At 40.0% G+C, this 23,278-nt stretch overlaps 2 protein-coding genes across 2 annotated transcripts; one reads left to right on the top strand and one right to left on the bottom strand.

Annotated features, from left to right (window-relative positions):
* Positions 1–3,249: 3,249 nt before the first annotated feature.
* Positions 3,250–13,498, bottom strand: LOC105922847. The gene is made up of 3 exons (XM_036133537.1): positions 13,476–13,498; positions 12,788–12,889; positions 3,250–7,632 (listed from the first exon to the last, which is right to left on the bottom strand). Exons 2-3 carry the CDS (start codon positions 12,879–12,881, stop codon positions 3,920–3,922), a joined length of 3,807 nt encoding a protein of 1,268 aa, XP_035989430.1. The 5' UTR covers positions 12,882–12,889; positions 13,476–13,498; the 3' UTR covers positions 3,250–3,919.
* A 3,211-nt stretch (positions 13,499–16,709) lies between these two features.
* On the top strand, positions 16,710–22,964 carry LOC105922848. Its single transcript, XM_012858773.3, has 4 exons — positions 16,710–16,741; positions 16,818–16,881; positions 18,661–18,722; positions 20,930–22,964. The coding sequence occupies exon 4, from the start codon at positions 21,024–21,026 to the stop codon at positions 22,683–22,685; it is 1,662 nt and encodes a 553-aa protein (XP_012714227.2). The 5' UTR covers positions 16,710–16,741; positions 16,818–16,881; positions 18,661–18,722; positions 20,930–21,023; the 3' UTR covers positions 22,686–22,964.
* Positions 22,965–23,278: the final 314 nt, after the last annotated feature.

Genomic DNA, 23,278 nt, shown 5'->3' with positions numbered 1-23,278 from the left:
TGTAATGTTTTTAACAGAAACATGGCTGCATGAATTTAGTGAAGCAGCTATACTGATGGAGTCAACACCTCCAAACTACAATTTTCTTTGTGAGAGCAGACAGCAAAGGAAAGGTGGAGGAGTAGCAACATTGTTTAATGATTCACTAAAGTGTAAAAAGGTGTTTTTAGGAAAATTTGACTCTTTTGAACATTTGGCTCTCCAGGTAAGGAGCCCGGTACGAACTATGTTTCTGAATGTGTACAGGCCTCCTAAGTCCACATCAAACTTTTTTAATGATTTCAGTGACCTGCTGTCTGTGATATGTGTTGATTATGACTGTTTAATTATTGTGGGAGACTTCAACTTTCACGTTGACAACCCTGAAGACAGAAGTGCAAAAGAACTGTGTGACACACTTAGAAACTTTGGTTTAACTCAGCATGTCAAACAGCCAACACACAAACAGGGACATATTTTAGACCTGATCATCACTAAAGGTCTAAACATTTCACAGGTCAATGTAACTGATGTTGCCTTATCCGATCACTTCTCCGTTAACTTTGAATGTATCATTTCCAGTGACTCATTTAGCCAAAGGGACATCATAAGAAAACGCACCTTTAAGGACAATGCCGCGGAAACTTTTATTCAAGCTTACTCTCCTACTTCAACCTTTGGCTGCAACTCAGTAGATGAGCTAGTAGATAACTTTCAGTCTAAAGTCTCAGACATCATTAACTGCATTGCTCCAGTCAAAGTGAAGTTTTTTTCCGGGAAGAAAAAATCTCCTTGGAGAAATGCTCCAGCAGCTAGAGGTGAAAAAAGGGAGTGTTGAAAAGCTGAACGCAGGTGGAGAAAGACTAAACTCCAGGTTCACTATGACATCTATAAAGAGAGACTTTACAGATATAACTTACAACTGAAAAATGCAAGAGAATCTTTCTTCTCAGAGATCATCAAGAAAAATCATTGATAATGCTCGTGTCTTATTTGCCACAGTTGACAGATTAACAAATCCTCCTGTGTCTGTGACTTCCGAACTCCACTCCACCAGGGCCTGCAACGAATTTGCTAACTTCTTTACTGAAAAAATCCTAAAAATTAGAGGATCACTTTGTACTACCATATCAACACCAGAACCAATGCTTTATTCAGCTGGAACTATTTCTGACAAAATGTCCCATTTCAGCGAAATAAACCACAAAAGCTTAGAGCAGATCATTCAGCAGTTAAGTTCCTCCTCCAGCTGCCTTGATGTTCTACCCACAGCTTTCTTTAAAAAAGTTTTACCTGGCATATGGTCTGATTTGACCAAGATAATAAACCCGTCCCTTCAGTCAGGTGTTTTCCCCCAGTCCCTAAAAACAGCAATTATCAAACCACTGCTGAAAAAGAACAATTTAGACAAACTTCTACTCCAGAACTACAGGCCCATCTCAAACCTCCCCTTTATCAGTAAGATTATTGAAAAAGCTGTGTATCAACAATTAAACACCTTTCTAACACCTTAGAAAACAATTTTCTAAAGTTGAACAAAAACAAAACAGAAGTAATAATTTTTGGACCAATAGAGGAGAGATCAAAAGTTAGCACACAGCTTCAGTCACTTCAACTAAAAACCACTAATCAGGCCCGAAACCTGGGTGTAGTGATGGACTCAGACCTGAACCTTCAAAAGCATCTAAAGACAATTACAAGGTCGGCTTTCTATCACCTGAGGAACATTTCCAGGATTAAAGGACTGATGTCTCAGCAGGATCTGGAAAAACTAATCCATGCGTTTATTTTTAGTAGAATTTATTACTGCAACGGTGTTTTCACAGGTCTGCCTAAAAAGTGGATCAGACAGCTGCAGCTGATCCAGAACGCTGCTGCCTGCGTCCTCACTGATACTAAGAAAGTAGAGCACATAACCCCAGTTCTAAAGTCCTTACACTGGCTCCCTATATCTCAGAGAATAGACTTTAAAATACTTCTGTTAGTCTATAAATCCCTGAATGGCTTAGCACCTAAATACATAACAGACTTGTTTTCAGCGTATAAACCCTCCAGACCACTAAGGTCTTCTGGCTCCAGCCTTCTCTGCATACCTAGAACCAGAACTAAACAAGGAGAAGCAGCATTCAGTTCCTATGCTCCACTTATCTGGAACAAACTTCCAGAAAACTGTAAAAGTGCAGAAAGCCTGAGTTCCTTTAAATCGAGATTAAAAACACATTTGTTTAGAATTGCCTTTGAATGTTCAAGTTAAAATGTTTTACTGTTTTCAAATGTTCTTTTTTGTTTCTATACTATCCCTACTTGCTTTTATTCTGTTTTATTTTCCTATATTTTAATCATGTAAAGCACTTTGCATTATCTCTGTACTGAATTGTGCTATATAAATAAATTTGCCTTGCCTTGCCTTGCAAGGCGCACACAAGCCGTGGCACAGGCAAAGCAAGGGCAGTGGATGGCATGAGAAGGAGTTGTGAAAAGAAAGCTCTCCTTGAAAAAATCTATGGGAGATAGAGGCATTCAGGGCAAGCTTTACCATCAGAGCTTCTTATGATGTTTTACCGTCACCTGAGTGACGTTAATGGGGAGTTTTTCTTTCCGCTGTCGCTTCATGCTTGTCTCAGTATGAGGGATTGCAGCAAAGCCATGTACAATGCAGACGACTCTCCCTGTGGCTCTACGCTTCTCCAGGAGTGAATGCTCCTTGTTGGGACTTTGATGCAATCAGCTGGTTCCCTTATATAGGAAATATTTGACCAATCTGTATAATATGATTGAATTTGACTTTGTAAAGTGCCTTGAGATGACATGTTTCATGAATTGGTGCTATATAAATAAAATTGAATTGAATAGAATTCTAGTACTTATTGGTTATTTGGCATATGTGTATTTTGATAAAGATTCATCTTAATCTAACATTATTACTAGACCAGTGCTATTGACATCATGACAATAAAAGACCAGAGCGAATTAAGCTAAACTTAGTTTCCTTTGTGGATGTTTCACATCTATCTTATATCTGAGCAGGACCTGCTGGTGAATGACATTTAAAATTTTATTTAGTCGTTCCTGACTAAATAAAGTTAACCCTACAACCACCAATACACCCCTGAAAATGAGTAAAACAATAAAACTTTAATAGCACATTTAGTCTTAGGCTGGATCTGTGCTGCTGGTTTTCCAGCACCAATATCGTTATTTATATTAAAATTAATTAGAGATGCACATATTTCTCATAGGTAAATGTCATGAGTAAAATTGCAACAAATGTATTCTGCAATATAACATTTATTTCAGTTTAACATTTAAGCACACAGGGAAATACAGCGTTCTCTTAAATTTTTCTCACATCATGAACATTTTACTGCCTTTTTTAACTTTTAAAATGAAATTATAGCAAAAACACAACACTCTCATTATTGTAATTTAAACTAAATGAATCATTTTTCATTAACAGAAGCACATTTGGTCATTGGTCATGGAATAAGCACTATGACAAGAAAGCAGTACCAACTAAATTATATCATGAATCAGGACTGATCAATTACTGATTGAGAAAAAGAAGGAACAACTGAACCCCAAACAATCTTGGCAAGGCAAATACAAATATTAGACTGATATTTAATAAGCTGAGGCTACCTATAGACCTCAACAGCTTTACACATTAACTCACCCAACTACCGAAAGTCCTCAATCAGGATTGTGCAGCATTTCATTGGCTTGAATCATTAGAATCATCAGATTACAGTTTGTGTGTGTTTTTACATTGCTGATTATAAATACCTGAATGTTTATCTAGTTCATTTATTAACATGATGAACTCAAAAAGCTTCATGACTGAAGCATAATTGAACAAGTGCCAAAACACAATTCTGCTTTCGGAACATTTCTTCTCCAAATGATTTCTTGGAAAAACCTCCCAACCAGAGACCTGCTGAACTCAGCCTGAATAGCCAAAGAAATTGGCAAATTTCTGCATGATGCCTTTACTTTCTTTCGTTTTCTGTCTCTCTGCAGAAAGCTGCTCTGGTGTTTTTGTTAAATTGTCCCGTCGAGACACTTTGGAGATGAGTTGGGCCTTCTCCTTAATTTGCTCCAAAGACTTGATCCTCGCCTGATAACCCTGTTTGGCCTCTGCCTCCTCTCCTTTGATCATCATATCGATGTAGTCGGGAGCAGCCAGAGGGTTTGGCCTTAGGGCGATCTCTTGAAGACGAGTGATGCAGTTGGCTGACTGATCCACAAGCGAAAGCATCATGTCTTGCAGGTGAGCGATCTCCTCCTCTTGCCTCTCAATCAGTTGCTCGGTGGTCAGCTTTTCTTTGGCGGCTTTTTCGTACTTGCTTTTCAGTTCTTGAACCGTCTTCTTCTCCCTCACCTGAACGTACTCCCACTTGTATCTTTGATTGAAATGCACGCTCCAAATGCATTTTCCAGGACAAACGGTGCACATCCCATTGTTATCCATTGATGCACAGCCTTTTTTCTCATTGTCCGCTGCTATCGCACACGGGTAGTGGCATGTTATCGAACACTTCTGGCAGTTGGTAATGTACACTCCCTTCTCATTGAGCTGTTTCTGGACTGGCTTGATAACATCCACTTCGATCTCAAAGTTCTCGTTTGAGGTTATGATAGCTTCATGCTCCTTGATCTTTTCTTTGGTTGTCTTAATTTCTTCAAGTTTTGCTAATCCAGCTCTGACTTGTGGTTGCAAACCTTCAATGGCCGTCTCAAGTTGCTTTCGTTCTTTTAAAACCTCCTTGGTCATCACCAGGCTTTTAGATGTCATATTTCCCAAAGCAGTGAAGAACTTCTCCATGCTTTTGAACCCCATCTTCCAAAACATTTCATCAAAGCTTTCATCTTCATCTTCGGCATATTCCTCAACACAACTACTGTTCTCTTGGCATTTATCATGTGCAAAAAGGGCAGAGTTGTTAAACTTGAAATGAACTGGAAATCCTAAGTCATTTTTGGGACATGGGACCCCAGAGACGTTTATTGCTTCAAGAACTGGTGGCTGCTTTCCATCTGCAAAAGTGACCAGCATGATAATGTTCTCTGCCACGTCTTTACCAAAGATGGAAAGAACCGAGTCAAACACGTATTTCTGTGTTGCTGTCAGACGTGCCAGAGAGGCCTGAGTCACAAAGCACACAGCATCAATCTCTGTGACGCCGTCAGCAGAGGTAAAGATCCTTCGGATTTGCTCTGTGATCTCCTGATCTCTCGTAACTCCCTTGGTATCTCCAAAGCCTGGAGTATCTATAACTGTCAGGGAGTAAGGGATTTTAAACCCATCCTGGTGGTAGATTTCATACACGGTGACTTCTGAGGTCTGACTGTGAGCTTGGGATCTTGATGAATCTTCATTGATTAATTTAAATCTGAAACTGTCGTTCCACTCTACACCAACCATGTAGTTGATCATTCCATTGATAAGAGTGGACTTCCCTGATCCAGTTGCTCCAAGCAGCATGATGGTACGGTTGGACCTTAGACTTTCTTTACCAAATGTAAACCTTCTGCAGCCATCTATGTCCATTTCATCCTCCCTCAATTGTAATTCATAAACTGATGGAAAACTTGAGTTTGTTTTCTTGCTAATGACTTTCAGATATTCAGCAAGCCGTCCAAATTCCCGCTTTGTTGTCCAAACTGTAACAATCTTGCTTTCCTTGCTTCTGCCGGCTCCACCACAGTCACATCTGACCCTGACCGCATACTGTGTCTCTGAGTGAAGACCTGAAATTATGGCCTTTTCACCTCTTGACCTTGTTTGGTTCCAAAGGAGACCTTCTACATCTGAACTGTTGGCTGTGCTTGCATATTCAACAATGTAGCTCAGTATTTGAACATCTGGTCCGAGCTCAGCAGGTTTCTCCCAACTAAGGGAAATCTCAGATGAGTTTGGTTCAACTTGACACTCTCCAGGAGGACTGCAGGGTAACGTTTTAATGGGATCATTGATTTCATTGGCTGGTCCAACGCCTGCTGAGGCCACTGCTCTGCACCTGAACAGATACTCAGTGTTTGGCTTCAGGTGGCTCACCGTGATTTCAGCAGACTTTGGTTCTATCGTTTGCTTCCACTCATCTTCTCCACAGACACAGTACTCAACAGAGTAGGAGGTCACGTTCTCTGCTCCAAATGATGGAGGGGAAATGTTCAGGATCACACTGGTGTGGTTTATGTCAGCTGCTGTCACACGTTTAGGCTTGGATGGAGGCTCAAAGTTCTTACTGACAGAAAATCCATCTTTATAGAGGTAGATGGTTGAACCTTCATGATTTTCATCCGTTAAACCCACTGTCAGGAATGTTGTGCTCTTATTGTCATTGTTGGCCTCTGCAAAATCACTGAAGAGTTTCACCTTTGTTCTCATCTCATCTGCCAGGGTGTTTGACAGGTACCACTGTTCCTTCTCAACATCATAAATGTGTGCATCATCAGTCTTGGTTCCTTCTTTGAGGTAGTTGGACAAAGCAAAGAGGAATGGCTCATCACGTTCCAGTGAGGTGAAGACAAAACACAAGGCATGTTCTGCACTGAGAATATCCTCATGAAGGCTGTTTTGAGACGGAACGATTTTGGTGTTTTTCATCATCCTGGTGAAAGATTTCAGGACATATATTTCCCTCTCTTTGCAGTCCATCCATTCGTTTAGGTTTTTGCTGTTGAAAGGTGAGGAATGCCTCTTCTTCAAGATATCTGCAAGCTCAGACTCTTCTTCTCCACCTCCTCGGATTGATGGAAGTTTCTTTGCTAATGTTTGTTGAAATCCAAGCCTGAACTCTGAGCACATGTTTTTAAAACTTTTAACTTTTTTACCAATTTGCGGAAACTGCTGAGTTGTGATGTTTCTCATTGCGTCATTGCACCTAATATCCAGCTCACTTAGCTCCTCCAGGACACTTTGCACTTCTTGAACTAATCCTATGCTTATTTCACGAACAAGTTTAGCTGCAGCTGAATCTAGGTTTGTCAGAGGCAGCAACCAGACCTTGATTGGTACAGCATTCTCTCCTTTGGTTCCCAGCAGCCTGGGCAGGCTTTGGTAGACTTCTACTGCATCCTGAAAGGTTGTTGGAGTCTTCTCAAGCAGGAAGTCTCCGTGGAATTTGCAAGAGAATTTCTTAATTTTTTCAGTGTCCTTATCTTCCAGTTTTAAGGAACCTGCACCTTCAATGGATAGGCATGGAATCTTCTCAATCAACACTTTCAAGTTGCCCCGAATGTCTTGATTACTTTCTTTCTCAGATCTTTCTTGCTCAAAGACAAAAAATGCTTGAGCTCCATAAAGAATGCCGGTCACCACATGTGTTGCTATTTTATTCTCAAAAACATATGGATGCTTCACGTTTCCTCTTCCCAGATGATTCATTGACAGCTCTTGGAACTTTGTGGTGGTTTTGTATTTCAGTGTGACTCTGGCTTGATTTTTGGATGTCATCTGATCATTGAGGTATTTGGCTGATCCTTCAACTTTAACCAGTCCGCCTAAGAAACTTGCTTTTAAAGATGCTTCAACATCCAGGGCTGAAGATTTGTCATCAATTGATTCAGAAGCAACTATCTCAAAGTCGCTGTTTGGTTTTGGGTTTTCTCTTTTGTCTTTTTCCAAGTCATCACAGTCCCACAGTGTTAATCCTGTATAAAAAGACAGAAGACATTTAGATTTTGGGAATTTCAGAGGTAATTCGGGTAGTCAGAATACTGGCAGCTGCCCTTAATGAAAAGTCATAGATTTCACCTTCAGAGATTCCAAAATTAGCATTTCATTATGTGCAGCTTTGTAGTTACAAAACAAAAAAGAGCCACAGTTATCTAAATTACGAATATGAAGGAAGGGGACTTAACAGCATTACATCTCACTTTCCTTTCTGCTGATACAAGACAATGCTGCAGATAGGAGCTTTGTGCTTTGCTTTCTTGTACTTTTTGTGTTTTTATCCTGTTTCTTGCCAACAATCTCTGATCTCTAGCATCAGAAAGGAACATCTGGGCATCCTTTCTTGACACCCATCCATCCATTTTCTGACTCATGGGGTCGTGAGGGGTGCTGGTGCCTATCTCCTTGCAAAAGCACCCAGGGTTGGACTTGAACCCAGAAACTTCTTGTTGCATGGCAACAGCGCTACCCACTGCAACACTGTGCAGCCCCTCACATCTTGACATCATAAATCCAATTAAATTTTATTTATGTAGCGCCAATTCATAAAACATGTCATCTCAAGGCACTTTCCAAAGACAAATTCAATCAGGTTATACAGATTGATCAAAAATAATTTCCTAGCCACGTTTTTAAAGTCAAATAACGTGGCTATGCCCCTTTAATATTAAGACAGATATGGATCAATTTACCATTTTTTCAGATTATTTATCCCTAAAAATGGTATGGGTTACACTGTTCTTGGTTTTTCTATATATTTAGTTACATTCTGCCTGCTTTTGTTGTTCTTTTCTCTCACCTCCTGTTGCCACCAACTCTTTCCTCAGTTTCCGTCTCAGCTCCTTCTCCACACCTGTGTCCAATTAACCAATCTACCGCTGTATTTAAGCTGCTCCCATTCCTCCACTTCCTGCTGGTTTCTACTGTTTCAACTGCAATGCATCCTGTTGCTACTCCTGTGCCCACTGCTGCTGCCTGTCACCTTGCCTAATTGCTTCCTCGCGTTCCACCCCAGGTTTATGTGTTAGTTTTTCCTTGGTCTCTAGTCTTTCTGTAAGTTTTTGGATTTTGTTCATTTGTTCCTGCCTTGGTCTCTCTGCGTTTGGGTCCAACCACCAACCAAACCCCAAACATGACAGAAGAAAGCCGAATGGCTGCCTCCTCTACACTTTATTTTTTTAAATGATTGGTTCACCGGCCTATGTTATAGCATAATTGTATCTACATCCTTATACACACTTGGTAAATCATTAATATAAAGCAAGAAGAGAAGGGGGCCCAAAATTGGTCCCTAAGGTACCTCTACTCTAAAATAAAAACGAAGCAACTTCTTTTGTCCTACTTGAACACAGGCATGATCACTAAAATTAAAAGTAGACGGTCTGGACAGGAGCTATTTTTGGCCAGGTAGGACTTAACCTTATCAACAAAAACAAGAATCTATTTCAGTTGAATGAAGGCACCTAAATCCAAATTGCATGGGATGTAAGCCTTGACCACTATAAAGATTGTAAGTGATTTGATCACTTATTTTTCAGCAATCTTGGAGATAATGGGCAGAATGATGAAGGGCCGATAATTTGCAAGTTCTGTTTTATCACCAGATTTATAAATACTACTTTAGTTTTACTAAACCTGGATGACTTTCAATTTCCTGCTTTTAAATATTGACAAGACAGAAGTTGCAATATTTGGACCAGAGTTCTCAAAAAAGAAACTTCTTAATCAATCACTTGATCTGGATGGCATTAAATTGGCCTCTGGTAATAAAGTAAAAAATCTTGGTGTTATTTTTTACCAAAACATGTCATTTAAATCCCATATTAAACAGGTTTCCAGAGTTTTCTTTTTTCACTTCTGTAATATTGCCAAAATTAGAAATGGGCAAGATGGCGTTGTAGTGTGAGCACCTTGCCTGCTGAGCACCCGTGGAGTTAGCTGAAATATTCGTCTAAAACTCGTGTTCATCTGGTAAAACGCTATAAATGTGCGCGGGAGTAGCTCTTTAACGAGCCTGGCTGACTACTTTTTGAAAATGCCTCGCATCAAATCTACGAGAAATACTGCTTCGGGGGATCAATCCAGTGACGCTGCGGGGCCTACTGCTGTAGAACCTGAAGATACTAACGAAATGGATGCAGCTGCTGAGGAGAACATGAGAGCAATTTCGACCCAAATATCTTTTTGACTTTGAGCAAGATAACGGATAACATCAAAAAGTTACTGGACGCCAAAGTCAACACTGCTCGCCGCTATAGGCGAACAAACATCACAGATGCAGGCCCTGGTGACGCGGGCCGGGGATGCCGAGACACAGATCTCAAGAACCGCAGCCGCAGATGTAATGTTCAACTGGTTGGACTGCCAGAGGGCACAGAGGGAAAAGATCTAGTCACTTTCATGGAGACATGGCTCCCCTCCCATCTCAATCTACCAACAAAATCCGGGAAGATTAAGGTTGACCGCGCTCACCTCTCCCTAGGACTGAGGACGGGCCCTAACCAACGTGCCAGACCCATCATCATGAAACTTCACAACTTCGCTGATAAACAAAGAGTGATGGCGGCAGCTCGCCGCCTCGCTACGGAGCCGAACCAGCCAACGGGCCGGATTAGAGTTTCCTTTTTCAATGATTATTCGGTGGCCAAGAAATGCAAGGCTTGTGAGAAGGTGAAGAAAGATGCGTAATATTGTTTTTATCACTGTTGATAAATCTGACCAACCAACCAAAGTCAGATAAGTTAACGCATTAACTAGCAATAAAATAGTTTTCTGCAAGATTACCCCAAATGAGTAATAACTGGTGAGGTTTTATAGTATATATGCCGTAAAGTGACATACACACACACATACACACACACACACACACCCTGACCTATTTGACACCTTAGCCCAGGGATTCCCTGGGGGTGCGTGAGCTGCCACTAAGGGGTGCACGAGATGAAAACTGGAGGTCTGACCGTGTTTTTTCCCCACACCATATAGATGTGTAAATAAACAATTCCTTTGCAAAGATTAAAATCTTAAACTGTGAATTTAATCAATAAATAAAATGTATTGTAATGATCTGTATTAGACTTTGCTGCTTTTTTTTCTTCACTGTCCTGTGTAGCAATGTGGCAATAAGAATTGTCTTAATGCCAAAAAGAGCTCAACAGATTTTACTTTCACAAGTAGAGCAGTCAGCTTTCGCCATAGTGCTCCGCTTGATTTATGCATGTAAATAGTTTTATTATAATTCATGCAGCGAGTATTTCAAATTATTTGGACACAATACAATGGGAAGGTAGGAGAGGAAAGGAAGAAGAAGAGAAAAAAGAAAGAGAAAAGGTGAAAGAAAGAGGAGATAAAAGGGAGAGAATGATAAAACATTTTCAGTCTGCTTCATCACCTGAAAAGAGAGATGTAAAAAGAACAACACAACCAACAGATATAGTATAACAGATACAATAAAGTAACATATTGATACCATTGCTGAATTATATGTATTATTATTTAATCTGACATGTATAATGTGATATCTAAAGTTACAAAATATGGGCTTTCTGTATAGAATGGAATCACTGAGTACCTGGAACCCAGCACCTGTAGGTGTTTGTGAGAGTGCACATGTGTATGTAAAGTTTATCCAAAAGAAAAATGCTCAGTAGTGGTTGTGAAGAGCCAAAGACCCGCCTCCCCCCGAGCTCTGTGGCAGGCGACGGGGGACTCAAAACCGCAGACGGCCAAAGGGACCCCCAAAGCAAGGGCGCCCAATAGGGGCCAACACAGGAAATTTGTCCCATCACCAAGGGAAAAGGAGAGACAACCCAGAGGAAATCCCCCAGCCGCCGCAATGCTGAAGCCCCCCAAGAGCCACTGGGGGTGAGCCCGTAGGCTCTGCCGGCAGCCAGCTACGCTGAAGTGGAACTGGCCATGGGCCCCAGGGACCCGAGGCCCCAGGGGCGCCCCACCCCCGGCGGGACCCCCGACCGAGCCCTGGGTGGCCAGACCCCGTGAAGCAGCCGCCAGGAATGAGCCATCACCGACCTGGGCATCCGCCCCGAACCCGAGGACCACCAATGCACCAGCGGGCCAAGGCGCCAGCCAGCAGAGGGGGCAGGACGGGGGGTGATGGGCTCCGCACTTAGCAGAGACTTGAGATGTTCTTAGGAGAGGGAGCGGTTCACTCCCCCTCCCTCCCCTCCCTTCACAAGCAGAGTGCCAAGCCAAAAAGGGGAGAGCATCTGCCATGAGATGTTAATGTCCTACCAGCTCAACAGGCCCGAGGCCCAACTAACAGGTCAGTAACCCACCTCCGTCACCGCGAAAACCCCCAAGAGCACCGCAAGTGGCTGCCCCAAGGCCTCCCAAGCTCCGCCCAGATGAGGGCAACACTTACTGTTTCTTTAAGTTTTGTTGTTTTGGGGTCTTACCGGAAGAAATGTTTGGCTTCCGGGGGGATGAGTGGTGGTTCAGGGGACTGGCGGGGTGGAAGCTCTTAATGGGGGGGGTCGTGGCTGAGTGGTTAGAGTAGTGCGCTTGCACTCAGAGAAGGATGCAAGTACCCTGTTTGATCCCCGGTCCCGGCACCCTGGGTCCCTGAGCAAGACCCTTAACCCCAGATTGTTCCCCGGGCGCCGCACATGGCAGCCCACTGCTCCCCCAAGGGTGATGGGTTAAATGCAGAGAAGCAAATTTCATTGTAATGTATGTTTTAGTGACTATAAAGACGATATTACTATTACTAATGCTAATTTTGGACTGTTCTTTTTCAGAGTGGACAGAAAATACAACTTTAGAAAGCAAAAAAAAAAAAAGGCTCAGGTTTTCATGTTTAAATTTGATATTTTTCCATAAATCAACATAAAATACAATTTTACTAACACTATCAATCAGGCAGAAGCCCTACATGAGCGTAGGACAGCTGAGGCCTATTTATTTATTGTAATTTATTGCGAAATGCACAGATTTTTCCTCAATCCGGCGCTGCTCTGTCAAGATGGTGAATAATCAACAGTCCTGGGGGATTGTGTTCCCTTTCATCTGTATTTCAGAACATAAACGCTGAAAATATGCTAACTTTACAGGTTAAAATCTCTTAAAAAGTCAGAAGATTGCAGTCTCTGTAATCTCATAATCTCTTACACTTACCAGGAATGACTGTGTCCTGGCGGCAGTCATACAGCATCCCAAGGCTGAATGGTCTGCCCAAAGCGGCCACCTCTATCACTTTTCCAGAGTCCATCTTCCTTCCTAGATCAGAAAAGAGGCAGAAATATATGAAGACTGTTTGCAAACATTGATAATAATCTGATCAAACAGTTATCTAAAATATATTGTAAGAATGACAATAATGGAGAGATGGGGAGGCTGGGCAGAAACACTTTATAAAATTCTATACAATTATTTGCCATCTTTTAAATTGTATAAAACATATGAGATATTTTCATAGCAAAGCTGAGGAATTTAACATTGCCCAAAACAAGGACATGTTATGATTAACTGTGATATTGAAATTTCAAGTAATTATAAAATCATGGCAAAAGTATTACTATTAAATAGTAAAAATAAAGGTGTGACTTCAGAAAAAACAAAAGTTAATGTTTAATGAAGAAACATAACCGTCAAAACTGGAGTTAACTTGAATGAATCAAACAAATATTTGCCAAGTGTCAAATTCATAGTATATCCACATTTTGTTCTATTTATTTTAATTTTAACATAATTTTTAAACAATAACTACAAATGCTCTTCATCCTTTCTAAAAAAGAATCCAGAAACTCTTCAGCTTTGTTGTTTTTAAGAGGAGCAAATCACGAGAAGAAAGGAGGATACTTACAGCTGAAGTGTGTCTGAGCCCTGATCCAGGAGTTTCATTTTCTTACTTTTATTCTTGGTGAGGGAGAACCTCCTCCTCATGTTTATTCAGAGCTGGGAGGCAGAGCTGCAGCAGAAATGACCCATTTCCCAGAAACAGTGTGACCAACAGAACGAGCCGCCCAGTGGAAGAACAACAGCACAGCATCTTATCACTGGCCACTTTCATCTAATTCATCAGTGTTACAGATGCCTGGATAAAAGCAAAATGCACAAACTAAAGAGATCCCCTATTGTTTATTAATTAGAATGTATGACTTTTACTCAGAGAAAAAGTTTCTGGTCTTGTAAACATTGTTTCTGTCTGGATCTCCTGCTCATAGATAAACATCACACATACTTATTTTCCAGCAGGTCATCTGTGGCACATTTCTTTATGTCAGCATCTTAACTAAGAAACTAACAGTGCAAATGAATGCTAACAGAAGAACAATCATTACAGTTTAATCAATAATGAAGGCACAAGTTTTAGAGTTACTTTCATTAAATGTCTTTGGTTGTTTTATTATATCTGGACTACTTGATCCCACGTTGAGCTTCACTAATATTCTGCAAACAAACATCCATTGTTCTTTGAGATGAGCTGAAGTTAGCCGTTATCTGTGACATGTTGCAGAACTTTGTTTCACTATCAGGTTTACCTCAAGGTGTGCCACCAGTGCTGATACCACATCCTGATGAACACCAACGGTCACGTTATTCCCCCAATTTCACTTTCAACAGAAGCACACCCATAAAATCAGAGGTTAAAAAAAGCTGCAATTTGCTGCGTTTGAAAAATGCACCTTGCTATAGAAACAAAGATGTTATTGAAGTTAAAATAAATTAAAAGTGAAGCAGACTTGCAACTTTTTATTCAGGTATTCATACTGGAACGTCGTAAAGCTTTTGCTATTTGTGCAATAAAGAACTGTCAGTTGAATAATATGTGAAAAAGTGGATTTTATTCTATTTAAATCATTACCATATAATTTCTCATATTGAGCTGCAGCTTTTAGACTTTTTCTGGCAAAAAACACAAAACAAGGTTCAGATTTCTTTAAGGATTGACCGGCTGATTCTGGTTTCATGATGGTTCTGTTTTCTACAGACTGCACCAGATAGAAAATAGGCAGCAAGCCATTTGATGCAGTTAGTAAGTTTTGCATCCACAAATATGTCCTAAAACTTTACCTGAATCAAGCATCTTTATTGTCACTATGTGTTACCATAATGACATTTTGTCAGGGTTCAGTTTTTACCTGTCTCACCCTGGACAATTCCAGCACTTTCCATCTCCCATTCAGCCCTGATTCCACTCCCCGTAGATCTTCTCCACCTGACGTCGCTAATGAACCCGGACTTAATTCACCTGTCAGTCAATCCACTTAAGGACTCATCAGTCTGCCCTTCACTGCTAGTTCGTCATCATCCTTCCCACGTCTGCTCATGCCTTTCATCTCCCAGCGCCCTTCATCCCTCGTCATCTTCCTCACCGCCTTCCTCCGCCTCAAGCCAGCTGCTCTTCCCTTCCTTGTGTCTGCTTGCAGTCCTCCAGCTTCACCTATATCTGCCTACCTGCCTGACTTGGCCTCTCGCCTACCTGCCTGTGTTCCCTCATGTCTGCCGGCTCCAGCTGTCATCTCCACCTCATTCAGTCTGGTACAGAACTCTGGTTCTCCTCATCCATACTCCACAAACCTCAATAAAACTGTTATAGGCAAAACTCTGTGTGGCTGAATTCGGGCTCAATAACCAACTTGTGACACACTTATGATGAGACACTGGCTCAAAACAGATTACACAGAACATGCAGACACAACAAGACATAATGTTGTTTTTCTTATGAAATTAGCTGATTGCACTGACCAACACACTTCCTGAGAAGCTTTAAGCGTGTAAATACTCCTTGAGCATCTAATAGACTCATATTCCTGTAAAAAGACAGATAAAATGCAGACCTCTCTGCAGCTGCATGAGTGTTTCACACAAACTCTCCATCTGATATGCACATAGTAAAATGGTGTGCAATAAATTTAAATATTTATGAATGGAACAGAAGATTATTCTTCCAGATTAAGTAGAAAGACGTGTGAGCATCATGTTCTCTACACTTTCCTAATATTGTGCTTATAAGGCCTTTGATTAAATCAGGGTGGCAGCATGAATAATTAAAGGGCCTAGTGTTTTTAATGCCTTAGGAAATAAAGAATACAAGGAAATAACTATTAATGTACAGATTCAACAAAATTTCTGTCATCTGTCGTGTTAGGCAGAACATTTTTTTTTCATTCTGACCTCTGAACTTCTGAGCCCTCATTATAAGAACAGCTGATGTAAACTAAAACGTTAAAGCTGGAACAAAAGGTTTTGCTTTCACTTTCAGGTTTACTCAGAGGAAGAATACCACTTCTGAACAAGAATAGAAGGCTCCTTTGTCCATTAAGTTTCCTTTTGAGTGAAAGTAGCCTTATATAAAAAGTAGGTCATAAACAAACTGTTGGACCACAGTAAAAAAAACTGGTATGTTCCTCCTTACTGAGTTTTTTTGACTGAAATTTCAAATCTGTTTTCTTTCACAAAAGCATTTCAATGGATAACTTTCTGTTGACTCAGATAATATAAAAACAGATTAAACACAGACTCCTTCTTCTGGATGTTGTCTGTCTGCAGGGTTCAAATGCAGGTTTGTGTGCAGTAAAGTCAGAGCAGAGCATTTGCTGGTAGAAAATACTGATAACTTTAGGAGTGGACAAATCCATCCATACTGTTCCTGGCTGCTCAGTTTGTGAAAAGTGATTTTTCTCCAGCTCTGCTTGCTGTGAAGCGTCTTTAGTTCTTAGTACAGATATGAAGGTTCCAACAGTATCACAAAATGACTCCCAATGAAATAAAATCAACGTAGTAATGAAAAATGGGAAAACAAACACTGCTCTGGATGATTCCTCACTGATTGAAGGAAACTGCAAGGCTGAACACAGATGACCCAGAGTCCATAAAAGCAGTTAAAATTACCCTTACTGATTTTATCAGGGTGGAACCTTCAACTTTGTCTAATTGACTTAAATGCTGAAACTTTGTAACAGTGCATGTGATATGGATATAAACTGGTGTGGGAGTGGGTTTCAGCAGGACTTGGAGGGTTTCAGTTTCGCTTTGAGATGGAATGGGTGGGTCCAGAAATGTGTATAAAAGGACATTCAGCAAGTTCAAACCTTCCTCGCCTTCTGATGCACAGCAGCCTGAGTGGTAGGTGTCTTCACTGGGCCGGACATGTCGTTTGAAGTTTTATGTTGTCTAATCCTGTCTCTGTTGATATTTGCAGTGAACAAATTTAGAAGAACAGCAGAATCTAAACCCCTGGAGTGAGCAGAGAGAAGCCAGATAAGGTTTGTTCCAGTTTGTCTCCATAGTCTTAAAAAAAAACAGAACAAAAACAGGAATGTTGTGAAAAAAAAATGTGCATAGCTCTGTGTCCCATTTTCTCTCTCTGGTTAGAACAAAGCAGCTGAGAAGCTGCCATCAATCTTTGTCCTGTTCTGTTCATGGAGGCAATCTCTGTGAACATCTAAAAGAAGGTTTAAATCCTGATGAAATCGTATTGTCTTTTGGATAATTGCAAACTCCAAAACAGCATAGTTAACATTTAAAGTTATATAACTATATTTCTCCGTAGAAGTAAAAACAGAGGCTCATTATCTTGCTTTTTTCACTCATTGTCATGCAGTCTGTATCTAGTAAACCCTTAAAATGTGTTGTGGTATTAGACTTTAACTATGTAATCTCAATTTTGAATAAAGCTCAACAGTAATTTATAACCAGGTATATGACTGCTAACGTTACATGGCAGTAGAATAAGACCCTTTCGTATAATGCAATAATCCTGAAAGAGGTGACTTCTGCTGCTATCCCCAAGTGAATATATATATATATATATATATATAACCGTGAATGTGACATCATATGACATCATCTGCCTACTACAATTTCTTTTGTATTTTTATTCTTATTTTTTTCTCATTTACTTTTTGATCCACTGTATATATGAAGATACACTGTATATAACTGATGGACCTTTTCCTACTTTTGGCAACTTCTTCTGACTATTGATTGACTATTGAGCCGATGTGACAAGTGAATTTCTCCAATGTGAGATCAATAACGCCTAACTTATCTTATCTTATCTTATGATATTAAAATTCACAGCTGTGACCTTTAGGCTGCTGTTGTCTCCACCTTGATTTGTTCGGTTAGAAAAATGATAAGAAATGATGTGACAACCCCTGAAAGGTGCATAGCTAACCATCATCTGAGTCAAACCAAACAGCTATGTCTCACATTTAATCTGAGGCACATAATTCAGAGTTTGATTTATCTCAAGATATTTACATTTTATGCTTCGGACACTTTCTGTTTTCTAAAAAAAGCCATAAAACTTAATGTACACTGAAGAGTTCCTCCCTGTGCAGGTCTCCTCTCCAACTGTGGCTGTGTGAAGGCAGAGGTTACAGCCATACATCCACCGCTGACTTGTCATTATCAGATTTGATTAACTAAACTAATAAAGCTTTCTAAAAACATGGCTTTGTGTCAGTTGGGATGTGGCTGACTTAAAGCAAAGGAAGGCAGCAGACTTGCAGCAGGAATAAAAATATGGGTTTTCTCTGGGACTTCCTCATTTAAAAAAAAAACTTTTTCATCCTCTTTCTAAATTATAAAGTTAATTTTATTTATTTATTTATTTTTTATTAATTTTGTCAGGATCCCGGAACTGCGGACTTAATTAGTGAATTTGTCTCACTTGTGTTGCTTTAGTCCCAGCCTGTATTTAAGCTGCCTCAGTTTGTTTCCCCCTTGTCGGGTCATCCTGTCTTCTTTCCCCTGTGCTATTGCCTTTGTTGAAGCCTGTACTCATGCGCCCTGTAAGTCTTCTTTTTTGATCAAAGTCTTCTTTTACACCATAAGCCTGTCTCCGCCTTGTTGCCGCCTAGGTCCTCGCAACCAAACCTTGACACATTTATATTTTTATTTTCATACAAGAGTTTTATAAATCCTCGCAAGCTCATAAAGTTATAAAATGCTGTCTGTATCTGTGTTTTTATTTATAGCCTCCCTAAGGAAATGGTGCTACAAGTTCTCCTATAAACAATAGATTCCTTTATCTGCAGGTTGTCCCAGCGGCTGGTTTGGTTAAAGCATTTGACAACATCCATCCTGGTTCTCTTGGCAGGTAAGTAACCAGAGACTTTATAGAAACGCTTTTAGATTTTAAATGATTGTTAGTGGGAAAAAAAACACTTAAAGAAGAATAATGTTTTTAATGTAATTAGTGAGATAGTATAAACTTTTTTTTTTTAGAAATATCTCAATGACAGTTGTGAAACACTTATTGTGTGTGTGACCTGTCAAAAAGTAATTTGAGTAATTTTGACGTATTTTGATCTAATCTATTTTGGCAAATTTACAACATTGCAAGGAAAAAAGATTAAACACATTTTATTATAAATACACCATGTATAAATTTTAAAATCTTAGTAGGCTCAATAATAAAGTGGGATATCACAAGCCAATTAATCAACTTGTTGTTTAGACTAACTCTTTTTTGTAATCTGTTTGTTTTACACCCAATTTTTCCCTATATTTCTGAACAATATAACAAATAAGGCATTATCAAAGGAGTATGTGTATGTATATATTATTTATTCTTTTATTTATTCTATACAGATTTGCAGCAGCCAGAATAGAAAGAATTATCCTCAGTTGTTATACTTTGTCTCCATTTTTTTAACTGTTCTTTTTCTTCTTACCAAAGACTGCTTACACTAAAATGTCCTGAATGCTAAATGTCAGGTTTTTTTGGGTGGTTAAATTTTTGCCGGCAGAAAATAAAGATTGCCATAATTTCATCACTTAGAAGAAACAATGCAGGGAAAAAAAATTTTTTTTTTTTTAAATTATCGTTGTGTGCTGATCAAGTTGAAGCACTGAAATCTTTTTCACATAGTGGTTGTGTTGAATGATTGTAGGAAAATCTGTTTTAAATGAGACACAACTATGTTTTACATTTGAAATGGAGTCACAACTTCTTCTGGTCAGCAATATATGTGCAATTTGGAGGTGTGGGTGCTAGGACCTCCCCATCAGTTTGACCCAAAACTCTTCATAAACAGGATGTGAAGTGCCTCTTCTGCATTTAAAGAGACAACACCAAAACAAGCTGCTCACACACACTTCAGAACAGCGGTAAAAGAGGGGTTGTGGGGCCACAATAACAAGGAATTCAGACCAAAGCATTGCAGTTCCACATTATCTAGACTACATCTGAATGAATTCTATGTGAAAAGGAAGGCATTAAAAACGTGTCCTTTCTAAAGCCCCAGGAGTTGTTTCACCTGGGTAAAAGGAATCCTGGGAAATTTAAATACTGTGTTTACCATAGCTCAGAAAGGCCCCAGGCCATTTATTTAAATGGGCATAATGACAAATGGGGAAGTAGTGCAGAAAACTGCATTTCACTTTCAGTCCAGCAGGTGGCTTTAATAGGAAGCCAAGGGCCAAACAACCCAACAAAGTAATTTTGTCAAACATTAGTAAAGTCTCTGAAGGGAGTGGTTAGTGGAATAGAACCTCCATCCATCTTCTGTCATGCTTATCACTCATGGGCTTGCGAGGGGTGCATTCAATGGGCGAGGGGCAGGGTACACCCTGGACAGATCGCCAGTCTGTCGCAGGGAATAGAACCTATGGAGCACTTCTCAGGTCACCAGTTACCACTTCTTTTATTATTAAAGGGACAGTATAACAAATTTGATTTTTAATTAGCAAAAATAAATTATTGGTTTTCTATGCAGATGACACCCAGTTATACTTTTCCACCAAATTTCAGTCCACACTCCCTTCTTCCTGATATGCTTATATGGAATAAAATATTGGCTCACATATAATTTCCTTCAGTTAGGATTCTATTGAGTGTGTCTCAGTGGGTAGAGTAGTTGTCTTGCAACTGGAAGGTTGTGGATTCAATTGCTACTTCCTCCTGTCCAGGGGGACATCAACAAATGACAGGTCTGCACATCTAGTTCTGTCTGCTCCCCCAACTTCCTCCCCCCAGACGTCTGTAATATCCACTTTTAACCTCTGTCAAATCATTATCTGTTACTAACCTAAATGGAGCTTTCAAATTAAATGTATTATTATTTAAAAGCATGCTTCCAAGAGCACTAATCTAAATGCTTAGTGTATACCCAATCAGGACATTATTGATGAGGTCTTAGCAATGTGAGATAAGTTAAGATATTTCAACTGAAGGGCCAATTTTTATATTTGCAAAGGTTATGGGAAATAATTGTAACTCATTAACATGTATTTGCATATTTTGCAAACACGCTGCTTGGTAAGAATTTTCAATTTTGTATATTTTCTGATGTCTTCTTTCAGATTTGGCTGTGGAAAAAGAATCTCAAGGTCTAAACTGCCAAACCTGTTTTGGTATCACCTGGCCAAGAAGTTTGTTTTCAAAAGACAACCTGCCATGAATCGCTTTTTTCCCCAAAAGTCAGAGAGGCTTTCTGATGCTGTAAAATCTAACAGCACACTGGTGAAACCACAGATTGGAACACTGAATCTCTACACAATTCCTTTAAAAGAGGAGAAAATCAAAATAGATGGCTGCAAGTTCTACAGTTATGGGAAAGCTGGTCCCAAACAACAAAGTCGCACCATCATGGTTCTCGGAGCCACTGGTGCAGGGAAGTCAACTCTGATCAATGGGATGATAAATTACATTCTAGGTGTTAAATGGGAAGACTCTTATCGGTTCAAGTTAGTGGATGAAAATCTAATGAAATCTCAAGCTCACAGTCAAACCTCAGAGGTAACTGTGTACAAACTCAATTACAGGGAGGGATTTCAGGTCCCCTTCTCTTTGACCATTATTGATACTCCAGGCTTTGGAGACACCAGAGGCATAGACAGAGACAGGGAGATCACACAGCAGCTCCAAAACCTCTTCACTAGCAAGGACGGGGTCAGTGAAATAGATGCTGTGTGCTTTGTAGCCCAGGCTGCTTTAGCCCGTCTCACACCATCACAGAAATATGTCTTTGACTCCATTCTCTCCATCTTTGGTAAAGATGTAGCAGAGAACATCAGGATCCTGGTGACGTTTGCAGATGGTCAGAAGCCACCTGTTCTGGCAGGGATCAAAGAGTCAGGCGTTCCTTGTCCTAAAGATGCAAAAGGTCTGCCGGTTCACTTCAAATTTAACAACTCTGCTCTGTTTGCGGACAATAAATCTTCTGCAGCGGACAACCTGAGCGGAGACGATGATGAAGAAAACTTTGATAAGATGTTTTGGAACATGGGAACAAAAAGCATGAAAAGGTTTTTTGCTGCTCTGAATCAAATCGAAACCAAAAGCTTGGTTCTCACCAAGGAGGTCCTAAGAGAAAGAAAACAGCTGGAGGTTTCAGTTGAGAATCTGCAGATTCAGGTTAGACTTGGTTTAGCCAAACTGGAGGAGATCAGGGAGACGAGAGCAAAACTTAAGGAGCATGAAGCAGAGATCAGTAGAAATGAGAACTTTGAGTTTGATGTCCCCATAAAAAGGCCTAAACAAGTCAATATTGCTGGTTCTGGGGAATACATCACCAACTGTCAGCAGTGTCAGGTCACCTGTCACTATCCTTGTGGAATACCAAATGATGCTGATAAGAAAGGTTGTTGGGCGATGGACGGCAATGGTTACTGCCATCAGTGCAAAGGGAAATGTTACTGGAATGTCCATTTCAATCAAAAGTACAGATGGGAATATGAAGATGTTGTAGAGAAACGAACAGTGAAAGAGCTGAAAGAAAACTATGAAAAAGCCACAGGGCAGAAGATGACTGTTGAGGGACTGATGAGGGAACTAAAGGGTGAATATGATATCATGGAGAATGAGGTGAACAACTTGATGGCGAAGTCGGCCAAGTGTCTGAACAGACTGAAGGAGATAGCGCTGAAGCCCAATCCTCTCTCCACTCCAGAGTACATTGACATGCTCATTGAAGGAGAGAAACAGGAGGCCAAACCGGGCTGGAAACAACGGGTCGAGTCACTGATGAAAATGAAACAAAAAGCAGAGTACATGGCTAAAGTGGAGAAAGGAGAAAAACCTCTAATACGTGAAGCATCAATTGATGTTACCCCTTAAATTGAGGTTCTTTCAAATTCAATCAGATTAAACAGATTGGGTCAGATTATACAAATCGGTCAAAAAATTGTCCTATGTAAGGAAACCCAGTAGATTGCATCAAGTCTTGACAAGCATCATTCACTCATCCTGAAGAAGCGTAGAGCCAAAGTGACCAGAGTACGAAACTAAATACTTAATTTAGTAGTTTCTCCTGATACCATTGTATTGATAGAAGGCTGTTTTTCTGTCATGATTCTCTGTTCAAAATAAAACTAACAATTTTATGAGAACTGGGAATCTTTCCTTCTTTATAATTGTTTGCATATTTCACCCATGTGTTCTGTTAAGGGGTTCTGTTGATGTTTACATATAATAAAATGCTTCTTGGTTTTGGTTATTTGTTTTCCTTTAGCAGAGGATCTAAATGTGACATTTGGACAGAGAATATTTAGAAGCAGTACATAAAAGATTTCCTAGATTTCAGTGTCAAGTTGTAAAAGTTTAATATGTGAAAGTTTGTTAAGGAATCTTTTTCTGCATCCTTATCTCCTGCTTTTTGTTGTTTTTAACACATTTTTCTTTTTAGGGGGTAAGGTGAAAAGTTTTTTTTA

Source organism: Fundulus heteroclitus, unplaced genomic scaffold (genome assembly GCF_011125445.2).
Source record: "Fundulus heteroclitus isolate FHET01 unplaced genomic scaffold, MU-UCD_Fhet_4.1 scaffold_63, whole genome shotgun sequence".
NCBI classification, from domain to species: Eukaryota; Metazoa; Chordata; class Actinopteri; order Cyprinodontiformes; family Fundulidae; genus Fundulus; species Fundulus heteroclitus.
The sequence above is the reverse complement of the archived record's forward strand: the minus strand, read 5'-3'. Positions and strand labels throughout refer to the sequence as shown.